The sequence below is a fragment of the Protomyctophum parallelum genome (genome assembly GCF_964188405.1).
Source record: "Protomyctophum parallelum genome assembly, chromosome: 17".
Taxonomy (NCBI): domain Eukaryota; kingdom Metazoa; phylum Chordata; class Actinopteri; order Myctophiformes; family Myctophidae; genus Protomyctophum; species Protomyctophum parallelum.
In genome coordinates this window covers 39,245,343-39,259,720 of record NC_139719.1, presented here as the reverse complement: position 1 = coordinate 39,259,720, position 14,378 = coordinate 39,245,343, and the positions used below count along the sequence as shown (strand labels likewise).

Sequence of the window (14,378 nt, the reverse complement as noted above, 5' to 3'; positions counted from 1 at the left end):
AACAAACTATGACTGCGTTTGTGTGCGATAAGGAAAAGGGGATGCGCCGACCAACGTTGGTTGGTGTTTCGATCAATGCAAACAAAGGCGATGCAATAATAAAGATCAATGTATCTGTAAATCGTATAGAAGCTTTGCTGCTAACGTTTGCTAAAATGAGCAAGCAGAAGGGGGACTGACTGTGTAATAATGGATACATGCCAGTAGAGGAGACATTGAATACAAAGGCAATTTCACTGTCTCCCCCCCCCCCCGCACACACACACCCTCCCAGTATCCATGACTATTAATAAACATATCGATCACTGATTAATACACACATCCCAGTCCCCAAAAAAAGAGAAAAAAGACATGTGCTATTATCGCACAGCCGTCCGTTTTGTACACGCAATTACGCCGCTCAGATCCAACGGGCGACTGTATTGATCAACAATAGAGTGGAGAGGAAGAAAAAAATGTTTACAATGTGGGCTAGCCGTGTAGCAAGCAGCAGGCTGGCGGCTAGCTGGCTGCTGCTGGCGAGGCCCTGACCCGTTTTCAATCCCAAATATCTCAAAAATAGCTACTATTCCGTCCGGATCGATTGGCCCGGACCGGTGCCGACGCAGGGCACGGTCCCGCCGCCGTGCGTTCCGCGGGACATCGGTGCACGTTGAGCCGCGCAAAAAAGCAAAAGCACCCCCACCCACCCCCCCCTCCAAAAGAGAAAAACTCGTGTTTGGTTAAGAAATAGGAATCCACACTGACATACCTCCGACCCGGTACATGTTGGCCGCCATTTCTGCCCTCCCGGAGTGTTAAAAACGCGAACCATAAACTAAAGAAAAATAGAATAAATTAATGAGACCCATAAAAAAGCTTTTAGTAAATACAAAAACAAGGATAAAAACTAAAAAAAAATAAAAACGGTGTGGGTCGCGAGGAGCCTCGAATCTGTGGATCGATCGAGTTATTTTGGGGGTTAAAAAAGGACCCCCCCCTCCTCCTCCTCGTTCCGGTAGCCTGATACAATACAGTGAACTCACACTCACACACACACATACACACACACACTCACACACACGCCAAAGAAGTCGGATCAATCCGAAAACCATAGACTGCTGTGGGTGGGAGGGAGGGGGGGGGGGGGGGCGTGGGTTAGTGGCTGCTGCTGCTGCTGCTGCTGTGCAGCGCGCACGCGCGAACACGCATATGCACACGCGCGAACACACACACACACACACACACACACACACACACACACACACAGAATACAGTACGGAGCTATATCCTATGCATTGCATATGCAGACATAACATTATGTGCACCGGTATGCCTCCCGCCGCCCCGCCATCCACATCCGAATACATATATATATATTTGGTGTGCACAGTAGGCATACGTGCAATATATTGCATATTATGGCTATATGCTCACAGTCACACATTAGTTTCTGCTTTAAAGGGACACTTCACCCTTTTTGCTAAAAAATATATGGTAATGACATTTAGGAGCTTTAGAACACTTTCCTGGGGTCTTTATGTGTGTAATATGTGGTTTGAGATATTTTAGATTGTAGCAGTGAGCCCAGTGTCTCTGATGTCATGGATTCTAAGATTCTAAACGTCATTAACATATATTTTTTTGCAAAAAGGGTGAAGTGTCCCTTTAACACATCTTTAAAGTGTCGGTTTCAGTCTGCACTCTGCAGTGTTACTCTTTGGAATTGATTTATTGATTGATTGATTGATTGATTGATTGATTGATTGAACTATTTATTAACAGTTTGCAGAATTACAGTACATTTCAAGCACAAAGCATTACACTTGTTTACAAGAGGGTCCACCATGTTCAATTCATCAAAACATTTAGAGACGTACAAATAGACACTTCTCTATATATAGTCAAAGAACAGAACGGAATGAACTGCTGAAGAGATAAGCAAGTAGGCCTATGCCACAGTTTAAATATCAATAAAGAGAAAAGTATTTTCAATAGTATAGCCATATTCAAATGGGATAAGTTGGAAGGCACACACTGGAGGCACTGTCTAAACTGAGCAGACTATATGAACTGTATACTTGAATTTCCCTGAATATCCATCAGCTTTATTATTTTAATATTTTTTGTTTTATGTATGTGTGTTTTTTTTCTTTCTTTTTTCTGTTATTGTTTACTTTTGCATTCTCTGTTTTTTTTGTTGTTGCTTTAATTCCGTTTCTGCATTGTTGCGAGCATTTATATATAGCCTACAAACTAAATTCCCATTGACAAAGATGGAGAATTTTACATCATATAGTGTTTGAGCAAGACAGTGTATGTCTAATTTATATGTCATGATTGGTGTACGATGGGAGCGCCCCTCACTTCACACGAGTGTGATTTTTTATGTTAATATAATGAAAGGGTAGGACATTATAGGCTAAGCATTAGCTTCTTTCTGCTCCTTTTAACACATATTCTTTATTAGGGAAAAAGCCTGAAGGGATAAAGACACATATTATGTTTGTACGGTTTTTTTCTGATTCCACCATTTTTAGCAGTTGGCAGTTCTGTGCGGCAATATGGTATAGACTGGGTCATGAAATGAAACTCATTGATTCGTCAAAGGACCTCTGATCCACTCTATCCATGCACTACCCCTTAAAGGTATATTCAGTGATTTCACTCAAAAAACCTTAGGTTTCGTTTTTGGCTGTGGGACCCAGCCTTTTGTCCAATCAGGATAGAGAGTCAAAAACGAAACCTAAGGTTTTTTGACCCCCAGGGGTTAACTGGGGACAGGGAGGAACTCCTTATATGGTCAGCACACTCTATAGTAGGGAGGATTATCACAACAAAACAAAAAAATAAGTGATATTTGAATTAAGTGAAATCACTGAATATACCTTTAATAATAATAATAATAATATATACGATTTATATAGCGCTTTTCTAGGTACCCAAAGTCGCTTTACAGGAAGAAGTACAGACATATTTATTAGAAAACAAATCAAAAGGTTTAAAAGGTTAAAAACTAGAAATAAAATCAAAAGAGGGGCAAACAAGAAGGGTGTGTGTGTGTGTGTGTGTGTGTGTGTGTGTGTGTGTGTGTGTGTGTGTGTGTGTGTGTGTGTGTGTGTGTGTGTGTGAGGGGGGGGGGGGGGGGGTTATGTAGGGAAAGCCAGTTTGAAAAGGTGGGTTTTGAGTGTGCTTTTGAACATTTCGAAGGTGGGGGCAGCTCTGATGTGAGTTGGGAGTGAGTTCCAAAGAGAAGGAGCAGCCACTGCGAAAGGCCCTGTCTCCCCATGTCCGTTTGTTGGATCTGTGGGGTTCCAGTTGGTTGGCAGTGATATTGTAGTTTTTTGAGGACCTTGGTGGTGACGCCAATTCGCATATCCATTCATTTGTGCATATAGTCTGGACCCTTCTATAATGCTAGCGGATTCAAATTAAAATCAACCGATAATCACCAGTATGTTACTATATCACTCCAATGCAAGCCGACTGGCTGCGATTTGGAGATGCGGAGACGTCCGACATGGCGTTGGTCTGCACGTTGTCCGAATATTACTAACCATAACCCTAAATCTAACCTGATTGATTGATTGATTGATTGATTGATTGATGAGTTTATTAGACAGAAATGTAAAAACAGCAACAGAATACAGTCAAACACTTTTAGTCCAAAAGGGATAGCACCAAAACATTTCCTTGTTTCCATTTAGGCCCTATTATTATGCAATCAACCCTAACCCTATCAGTCTTAACCAGCCACGTGAGTCCCCTATAACCTCATATCAGTCTTAACCGGCCATGTGAGTCCCCTAACCTCATATCAGTCTTAACCAGCCACGTGAGTCCCCTATAACCTCATATCAGTCTTAACCAGCCACGTGAGTCCCCTAACCTCATATCAGTCTTAACCAGCCACGTGAGTCCCCTATAACCTCATATCAGTCTTAACCAGCCACGTGAGTCCCCTAACCTCATATCAGTCTTAACCAGCCACGTGAGTCCCCTATAACCTCATATCAGTCTTAACCAGCCACGTGAGTCCCCTAACCTCATATCAGTCTTAACCGGCCACGTGAGTCCCCTAACCTCATATCAGTCTTAAAGGGATTGTGACATTAAAAAAAAGGTTTTGGAATTGTTCTTGTTTTTTTTAGGTTTTCTAATCTCAATTGCACCCAAAAAACATGAACTTTTAACATTCAGTAGATTTTCTGTGATCTGGGGTTTTCTGGCTCAAACAGGTGCTCTGATTTGCCGGCAGTAAGTGACATCACTTACTGCAAATCCCATATATGTCAATGGGATTTGCCAGCAGATGTCACTGTTTCACTGTGTTGCCTGTTTTCATTGTAGCTCAAAAGGCCCAAAAAACCCCAAAGAAAACTTCAGACCACAGAAAATCCACTGAATGTTCAAAGTTCAGGTTTTTTGGGTGTAATTGAGGTCATAAAACCTAAAAGAAAAAAGAAAAAGAAAAAGAAATTAAAATGAATGTCATTAAACCTTTAACCGGCTAAACGTAAGTCATGCAGTTTCACGATGTTTTCGCTATGGCAGCAGTAATTTCACTTCCGTGTTTCCGCAGCCATGTAGGCTGCAGGCAAGCCTGCCATGGCTCGATTGCATTCGAGTGATAAATAACCTAATACATTCAAAGCGGGCGCCAGGTGCTATAGCTCATTGGTTCCACTTCCCAACCTTGTTATACTGAAGTACCACCTCAGAATATATTTGGCTCTCCAAGTACCACCATAATACATGTTAAAAATGCAGGAGCATATACCTGCCATTTTTGTTCCATTCCTATAAGCCAATAATGCTGCTGCTCTGACAAAACTCTGTCTAATCACTAATCAGGAAATCAGCACAACTGATGATATTTCTAATGTGATTAACCCGTTCTCAAATCTTACTAACGGCTAGGTGTGCTGTCGTGCTCATTTCAGCATGGCTGGAGAACATATTTCAACCAATTGCTTGGTCAGAAGAACTACCTGTAGTAATATAAATATTTCATTCCACTTTTGTCTTTTTTCTCCTTTTTTGGGCAACTCACTCCTCTGAGTACCACCAGAGGGGGGCTCAAGTACCACCAGTGGTACTAGTGGTTGGGAGTACAGACAACCCCTTCAGCCAATCAGCCGTTACAAAATCACACAATCACTTGTGAAGTGAGTGGTGCAACTCCGTGTGGGGGCCCCCGGAAGTTCCAGACCCAGAGGAATGCTGTAAACATGGTGCCGGCCCGGTTCCGGCGAGCCGAACCCGTGTCTGAAACAGTTGAGAAATGACAGTTATTGTGTGGGGGTCCCCAAGGGGTCCCTCTACTGTGTACTGTACTGTACTGTACTGTCACTGTACTGTAACACCCCAAATCTTCGTATCATCTTCAACATCAGTTAATATTGTTCTTAGCTTATGATTCATGATAACTAATTTTTATATGTGATGTATTGCCATGCTTTTTATTCATGCTTATAATGTAAGTCGCTCTGGATTAAGAGCGATTTATATGGCCTACTTGTGTGCAATGCATGTGCTAGTTACCTCGACAGAGTGCAGAGAGAAAGAAATGGAAGAAGAAGAAGAAGAAGAAGAAGAAGAAGAAGAAGAAGAAGAAGAGGGAAGAGAGATCAATCAATGAAAACAAACAAAGTAATAATTTGATGACCAGAGCAGTCAAAGAGTCTCCGATGACCCTGTTATCAAATTATTCACTCATGAATGCGGGGAAAAAAAGAAAGACAAAACAAAGCTCCATTAATTCAATTAGGCTGCATGTGCATGCCATGGGGTGTGTGTAATTGATAGAAAAGCATTGTTTGGGTGAACTACTCCTTTAGGCCAGAGTCCTATAAAGACCTATCTATAGCCTTATATGCTAAGCATTATTGCTTTCAGTGTTTTTGTCCACATGTCATTATATAGGCTACATATTTCTAATTTTCGAACCTGCGACCTGCATGCAGCACCATCGGATTGAATTGAAGAGAGAGAGAGAGAGAGAGAGAGAGAGAGAGAGAGAGAGAGAGAGAGAGAGAGAGAGAGAGAGAGAGAGAGAGAGAGAGAGCAGTGGCGTGCACAGATAGACACTAGGGGGTGCTAGAGCACCCCTGCCCTTTTGGCAATGTGCTCAAAAAAATAAAAAAAAGAAAAAGAAAAAGGGGGGGTTACTTTTTAGTGTGTGGACCATGGTGACATTGATCAAATCTTGATAAAAAACGCTTCTACTATATTATTTAGGCCCCCCACAATCTAAAGTTATGTTTCTATGTCAGTGGTTCTTCGATTAAAGAAAAATAGCAGACCTACAAGCTCGTAGCGCGCCACTCGGTGGCGCGCTATGAGCTTGTAGATCTGCTATGCGCTGCACAAGGTGCCCTTTTTTTCACTTGAGCACCTGCCCCTCTAAATGTCTGTGCACGCCACTGAAGAGAGAGAGAGAGAGAGAGAGAGAGAGGGGGGGGGGGGGGGGGGGGGGGGGGTGGACCTCTGGATTCGAAAATAATATAGCCTTAAATATATAATATATATATATTTGTCTTTAGTTCAATGTTTGTTTTGTAAACGCCATTGACAAGAAGGGAAAATGTACGTCATAATGTGTCCTTTACGTCATATTGTTTATTGTTAATGGCGTTTAATGTTTGTGTTGGCACCGTTTGTTTTACATCACCATCACATCACCTATAATCAACATGAGTTAGACTTTAATATATTAGCGCCCCTCACTTCACACGGGTGTGATTTTTGTACTTTAATAGTAGCCTATACCGAAAAAGCTAAATTTATGTTTTTCAAGACTTTTAATTAATCTCCTTTTTTATGCGCGTAAATGTGGAGACGCGCGTGCACATGTGTGCGTGACATCATATAGGTTTGGCTTCCCCTCGCGGTTGGGGTGGAGGGAGAGAGAGAGAGAGAGAGAGAGAGAGAGAGAGAGAGAGAGAGAGAGAGAGAGAGAGAGAGAGAGAGAGTTTCATCTGACCGTGCTCTGAAGAGAAGAGGAGAGAAGAGGAGAGGAGAGACCGAGACAGACAGACAGACAGACAGACAGACAGACAGACAGACAGACAGACAGACAGACAGACAGACAGAAGCTCTAGACAGATCCATCACCCTGCAAAGAAGATGCTGCTTCAATAAAGTTCTGTCAAAGCTGCTGCTATGGAAGCTGGTACCGGTACCGGGCAAGGGGGAATAATAAGGACTTTGGAGCGGAGTTCTTCTTTATAGGTCACACACACACACACACACACACACACACGCACACAAAGGGGGGAAAAAACATGAAGTTCGGCAAGAGCATCTGCGTGCTCAACGTCGGGGGGACCCGGTACGCCTTCACCCGCGACGTGATCCGGGATTTCCCCCTGCGGCGCGTCAGCCGCCTGCACGCGTGCGCCTCGGAGAAAGAGGTCCTGGAGCTCTGCGACGACTACGACCGCGAGCGCAACGAGTTCTTCTTCGACCGCCACGCGCAGGCGTTCGTCTTCATCATGCTGTACGTGCGCTCCGGGAAGCTCCGCTTCGTGCCCGGCGGTGTGCGAGCTCTCCTTCTACACGGAGATGCTCTACTGGGGCCTGGAGAGCGCGCACCTGGACTCCTGCTGCCAGAAGCGCCTGGACGAGCGCATGTCGGAGGTCGGCATGGACGACCTCCCCGTCGAGGAGGACCTGCTCCGGGACCCCTCGTCCTCGGCCGATGAGTCCCACATGGGGCCGGGGGCCACCGCCACCACCACCGACGTGGTCGTCGGCGGGGGACGACGGTCGTGGTGCAGGCTGCGCGGACAGGGTGCCGCAGGGCCCCTCGAGGCGCGCGCGGTGGATGGAGATGGCACGCAGGACATTCGAGGAGCCCAACTCGTCCGTGGCGGCGCAGCTCGTGGCGTCCGTGTCCGTGATATTTGTCATCGTCTCCATGGTGATGCTGTGCGTCAGCACCCTGCCGGACTGGGACACGGCCAAACGCAACGCCGTGGAGGAACACAGGTAGGCTAGATATATATATCAGTGGTTCCCAAACTTTTTCCACGTCAAGGACAAGGACCCTATATTGTATGCATTAGTCCACGCACCCCATTACGCGGGATCCATTTGGTTCCATCTGTCTGCACACTCAGAGAGTTACAGACATGCAATGGTTTAGAGTCCATTTGGGATTTGGAGCCTAACTGTCCAAAGTGTCCATAATTAGCTGGGGACCTCTTGGAACCCCCTCAAGGACCCCTGAGGGTCCCCGCGGACGGTCGGAACCCACTTTTGAGAACCACGAAGGGCAATTAAAGTCATCTTGAACCGTACGTGGCGCGTATAGCTCTGTTAAATGCACGTATGCATGTATATTTCCAATTCGGACACGATTTCTCCGAGGATAATTTTCCAATTTCAAAATGTCCCATTGAGGATTTCCTACATGTGTTGGAGACGCCGACCAAATCCATTAAGCACCAACCATCGATTTACCCGGCGAGTGAGAGTTTACCGCAAGCTACAATTAGGACCCGCACAGTGAGCGCGGTTGACACTTAAGACAAGACAATCAGGAGGACCTCTCACACGATTAGATCGATAACCAATCAACATTTACCAATAAAACAAGTGCGGCTCATCATTGTTTTTCATAGCTATATAGAGAGGACAGGCAATGGCCAGTCCAGGCTATAGTCCCAAGTGTATATCCACATGAGAAAGGCATGCATGCAAGAGTTCTTTCTCACTTGCAGACAGTGGCCCAAATAGTCAGTCAACCGATTGTCTTTTTCCAATTTCCCTTCAAGCATATAGGGTTGAGAGTTGAAGTCCTATAGCCCATGGTTAACCACTTGAAACTACCAGTCCAAGCCAGTTTTAAATGATATAGCCTGAGCCTATATCAAGAGAGAAAGTGAGAATGATATAGCTCTGTATATGACTGGGCAGTGGGCAATATATCTTTATCATGGTAGAGATTGATTGATTGGTTGATTGAATACTTTAGGGGTGGGTACTCGGGGACCTGGTCCCCCGGAGACTCGCAGTGGGGCCACGTCAGAAATGTATATACAGTAGCAGTAGCCTACAAGGTACAGTCAGACATTGAGGGAAAAAATAATAATCCTGGGGAATTGTTTCCATTGTGGTCCTATCATGTCTTCAATTATCCAACATATAGCATAAAAATAACACAATATAATACACAACACTATAAACACATTCTGACTAACAAGATCACAACTCACCCAGCATTGTGAGACTGTACTAGAGATCTTCTGTTTCTGCTATTTTCTGAATCATTTTGAATAACAAATAAATGTATATTGTCACATTACGATATTAACATGCACAATATGAATATTGAGGATTTGGGGGAGAAAAAAACAAAACAAAACAAAACAAAAAATACTTTTTGTCCATAATCCCTATATATGGTCCCTGCAGGGTACAAAGTTGTAAACCCCTCTTATACCTCAACATCCAAGGATTTTCCAGGGAAGTGGTTTGCCTCTGGCCTTTTTCTCTATATATGGCTGGGTTATGTTGGCTTCGCTGAGGCTGTACATAGTTTCATATTAGTATTGGACCTGTCTCTGTTGTTATAGGAAACTGATGCGTTGTTTATACAGATCGACCAAAAAGGCGATCCTATTTACTCGCTCTTGTTTGTGGTCCCATTCCAACAGGTGATGTCATTCTCTTCATGTTCTTCTATAATTTGTTTATATTTATATAATTGTGCGGGGCAGGGCTCTCCCGAGGCGCTCGGCCGGCGCTGTTTGTTTGGTCCGCTCGTTTCTCAGTCAAATCAACTCCCTCTAATTTGGTTCTGTTGCCTTTATCCCATTCTGAACAGGCACCCATTTTGGTGTCAGCATCATGTTATGCTTTAGCTATTGAAAAATAGCAGATCTACAAGCTCATATCGCGCCACCGAGTGGCGCGATACGAGCTTGTAGGTCTGCTATTTTTGAAAAATCGAAGAACGACTGACATTTTTAGAATCTGATCTCAGGTCAGAATGGGTTATTGCCCCTGGGCGCACTAATCACCATGCTGCTCATTTGCGTCATGCTCACAGGTTTCGACATCTCTCTCTCTCTCTCTCTCTCTCTCTGTTCATTTCCTGTTATTCATTTGTCTTCTTCCCCCCCTGATATCTCTATTGCTGTCCTTGCTTGTTCTCGTCCTTCTACAATGTGATAATAACCCTCTCTGGAGACAATAGACATCAATTAATAATCTACTTTATTTAAGCACTTATGTCATATTATACTTCATAGTACAATGGTGCAACTCGTTTGTGAAATATTTAGCCTATAATGACATGTCCAAAATAGGGACGCCAAATTTTGGGCGGGAACCCCTTTTGTTATGCTTTAGCTATTGAAAAATAGCAGATCTACAAGCTTGAGCTTGTAGATCTGCTATTTTTGAAAAATCGAAGAACGACTGACATAGAAACATAGCTTTTTCAGAAAACTGTCAGGATGTAGAAGACATTTTTAGAATCTGATCTCAGGTCAAAATGCTATGTTATTCCCTCTTTTCTTCCACTGTTCCACTGTTTATATTTCTTCCCAAGTAATGATATGTGGTCTCTCATACCATCCATATCTCTCCTTAGCCTCTGATCCCATGTGTGTCTATGCAAACTGTGTCCACCCTACAGGATAGTGGAGGCCGTGTGCATGGGCTGGTTCACGGCGGAGTGCTCCATGCGCTTCCTGGTCGCCCGCGACAAGTGGGAGTTCCTCCGCCGGCCGCTGAACGTCATCGACGTGGTCGCCATCACCCCGTACTACGTCACCATGGCGCTGGCCCGGGCGGGGTTCCCCGGCGCGGGCCTGGGCGTGGCCGGCGTCACGCTGCGCGTGCTGCGCATGATGCGCGTCTTCTGGCTGATGAAGCTGGCCCGCCACTTCCTGGGCCTGCAGACGCTGGGGCTGACGCTGCGCCGCTGCTACCGGGAGATGGTCATGCTTCTGGTGTTCGTGGCCGTGGCCATGGCCATATACAGCGCCCTGGCGCAGCTCCTGGAGCACGGCCTGGTGGACCTGCAGGGCGGCGCCACGCGCAACCCCGACTACGCCAGCATCCCGGCCGCCTCCTGGTGGGTCATCATCTCCATGACCACGGTGGGCTACGGCGACGTGTACCCGGTGACGGTGGGCGGCCGCATGCTGGGCGGCGTGTGCGTGGTGAGCGGCATCGTGCTGCTGGCGCTGCCCATCACCTTCATCTACCACAGCTTCGTGCAGTGCTACGCCGAGCTGAAGCTGCGCTCCGTCAGGGACGCGCGCAGCGGCAGCGCTCCCCCGCAGTGAGCTCCCAGGATACTGTACATAATATGCACACAAAAAGAGGGATGTTACAAGACTATAGTGGAGCCGGATCACTCAATGTGAACACCTCCCCTCCCCCGGCCCCCTCCCTCCACTGCAGAACTGTTTCCTTGCCTGAGCCTGAGCTGTTTTGTATTTTGGCCCGGTTTGGATCCTGCCATTCTCCCCTTTAACCAGCATGCTCTCGGCGGAGATCGTGACAGAGGGACACGTTGTGAAAATGCAACGAATGACAATTAGAATAAGCACACACTGGCAGTCCAGTCAAACCGGGCTGTCCACACAAACCCGCTGTTGACATTGCACTCCCTTGTTGATTGCATTGGAGGAGGGTTGATTTAGCTTCTCCGACTACGAGTGGTGTGTGTGTGTGTGTGTGTGTGTGTGTGTGTGTGTGTGTGTGTGTGTGTGTGTGTGTGTGTGTGTGTGTGTGCCTGTCTGCCTGACTCTGTCTGTTTACCCGTCTCCCTCGTCTTTCAATCCGTCTGCCCGAGCTTCACACCCAGATGGCACAATTTACACAAGAGTGATTTGCACCCCAGAAGCACTGTTGCAAAAAGGCCCCTTAAACCCTGGCAAATTGAATGAGCGACAGCAAAGTGGGCACAGAGCGGGGGAGAGGACGGACGGAGGGGCGAGATGAGGGAATAAGCTGGCGATAATGGAATATAGAGACACAATAAGAGAGCGGGAAGGAAAATGGATGTGGAGGGACAAAGAACATGACACGATGAAGATGAAGTGTTGCAGAGCGCAACAAAGGGACGATATTACACAAAATGATTGGTGATGGCAACCGACAATAGGCCGTATGTGTGACAGTCAAAAAAAGGGAGTGTGCAAAGACAAATAATCAAGAGGCTTAAGATTGTTGTGTCTGCGCGCCCCTCCACTTGGGAGCGTTGACAGATTGTGAAGAAAGATGTGTTTCTGTGTCTCCACGGCAACCTATTCCTCCAACTGACATGTCAATCAGCCACATGATGGTGGTTGATTTGTGTGCACACATACTCACCCACGTGATGGTGGTTGATTTGTGTGCACACATACTCACCCACGTGCATCATGGCTGCTGTGGCGTGTTGCGCTCCCACTCTTTACACGTGCTCTTCAAACCATGCAAAGTGAGAACACACACCTACACAAGCCAACATGCATGCATGCACGCACGCACACACAGATACTCGCACACGCACACAAACACACGCATGCACACACATATGCGCGTGCACACACACACACACACGCACAGTCGCACACACATCAAATAGATAGACAGATACAGATACAACAGACCTAAATAGTATTTGAGTCCATCAGTTATGTATGTGTACATAATGCACAAGATGGCTGATATAGTGACTATCTAAGTAGAATTCACTTAGGAGCGATCGTTCGGTGTACACGCATCTCTGATCGCTGAGAGCAGACACATCGTCCTTCCAGACTGCCATTTTGTATAACTACTCTCTCTCACACGCACGCACGCACGCACGCACACACACACACACACACACACACACACACACACATACACACACACACACACACACACACACACGCACACACACACGCATGGGCACAATGATGCATGGGCACAATGATGAATTTGGTGATTCAGTCGCCTTCACACTTTGCAGTCTTGGTGATTTGATTTGTTTGAAAGCGATGCATTGAAAGAAAAGAAAAGAAGTCGGCACGTCTCCCACACAACAGCCCTAAATGGTCCACACTCGCACTCGCACACGCACACCAAGGCCAATGTCTCTTGTCAAGACTCAAGAGCAGGGGCTTCAATGTTTTTCAGGCACCTGAGAGAGAGAGATGAAGCAGGGACACATTTAGCGGGAATACAATATGTAGTGGGGGTGGGCGGGTGAGCTTCCCTGTGTTGAGTCAAATGAAGCCGCAGGCTCCACTCCACTTTTGGGACTGAGAAAACGAATCAAGCCCTTTAATAGCAAAGCCTACGCGAGGCCAGCTGAGAGTCCTCGGCGCCCAGATATCGTTCCGTCTAGGCGAGATTCTGACTTAGCCTCAGACATAAGGCCGCAGATGGTAGCGTTCCCCTCCTTTGGATGCTATAGGGTTCAAGTGGTTAGTGTAAAGAAACAACATCCTTATCACTCAAATACCCCCCTGTAGTAACTCTGAGGACCCTCTAGGGCAGGGGTTCCCAAACCGTTTCATGTCAAGGACTCCCAAAATGATACTCATTAGCCTGCGGACCCCCCATAAGAGTCCCATAAGAGAAGGTTTTCACGGCTCTAGCAGTGATTTTTCAACCATTTTCATTTCAACGCCCCCCGGTTTGACCTGAATTGGTCCCTGAAATGGTCCCTCATTTAATGGCATTTATATCTCTGGGACCCCAATGTATATTGTAAAACTCTCTGCATTACAGATCCATAAGGGTCCATTTGGTTCCTAATTATCATTTAGCTGGGGACCCCCTGGAACTCTCTCAAGGTCCCCTAGGGGTCCCCGGACCCCACTTTGGGAACCACTGCTCTAGGGGTCTCTGACCCCCTGTTGAAGAGGGTATATTTGTCACCTCTGATACAGGCACAAGCAACGGAATGCTAGTGTAACTATGACTATGTAACAGTGCTACTGATTGTTATAGGACAAGAAAAGTGAACAAAAGAAAAATGCCACCATGCAGGGAGATTGGAGCATTTAACCACTTAAGCCCTATTTTATACTTTGTCACGTGACGAGAGATTTTCGCTGAATGTTTACCAAAAATGTTGGCATATAGGCAGGCCTACAGTGTATTTTCCAAATGTTTGCCTGTTATGCCCGTTCATGTGGTTAAAGAAGCGGATCTATATTTGTTCATTGGTCATTCTCCTTTCAAATATTTTCATATCTATATTTGTTGCGTGCTCTGCAGTTTGTCCCTTGTTGAATATCAGCAATCACTTTTTATGAGCTTCGCTTTGAAATGAGTTTGTATTTACAGGCAGTATAGATATCTCTTTTACATAAATGCCTGTGCTTTTTAAGTCCCTATACTGCACAAGACGATTATGGAAATAATATTCAATCAGCAATTTTCCATTTATCTTTGACATT

At 45.7% G+C, this 14,378-nt stretch overlaps 2 protein-coding genes across 5 annotated transcripts in view; one reads left to right on the top strand and one right to left on the bottom strand.

Annotated features, from left to right (window-relative positions):
* Nucleotides 1-1,082, bottom strand: part of mta3 (metastasis associated 1 family, member 3) — a 52,448-nt gene extending 51,366 nt beyond the window's left edge. For all 4 annotated transcript variants that reach the window (XM_083788041.1, XM_083788038.1, XM_083788039.1 and 1 more), the window contains exon 1: nucleotides 752-1,082. In XM_083788041.1, the coding sequence (XP_083644167.1) occupies nucleotides 752-779 (28 nt within the window). In that variant the 5' untranslated portion in view covers nucleotides 780-1,082. The remainder of the gene's footprint in view (nucleotides 1-751) is intronic.
* Nucleotides 1,083-7,265: 6,183 nt separating this feature from the next.
* On the top strand, nucleotides 7,266-11,282 carry kcng3 (potassium voltage-gated channel, subfamily G, member 3; the record flags this gene model as incomplete). The annotated part of the gene is given in 4 exon segments (XM_083787616.1): nucleotides 7,266-7,517; nucleotides 7,519-7,728; nucleotides 7,730-7,971; nucleotides 10,628-11,282. Coding segments are annotated over 4 exon segments (1,359 nt in total).
* Nucleotides 11,283-14,378: the final 3,096 nt, after the last annotated feature.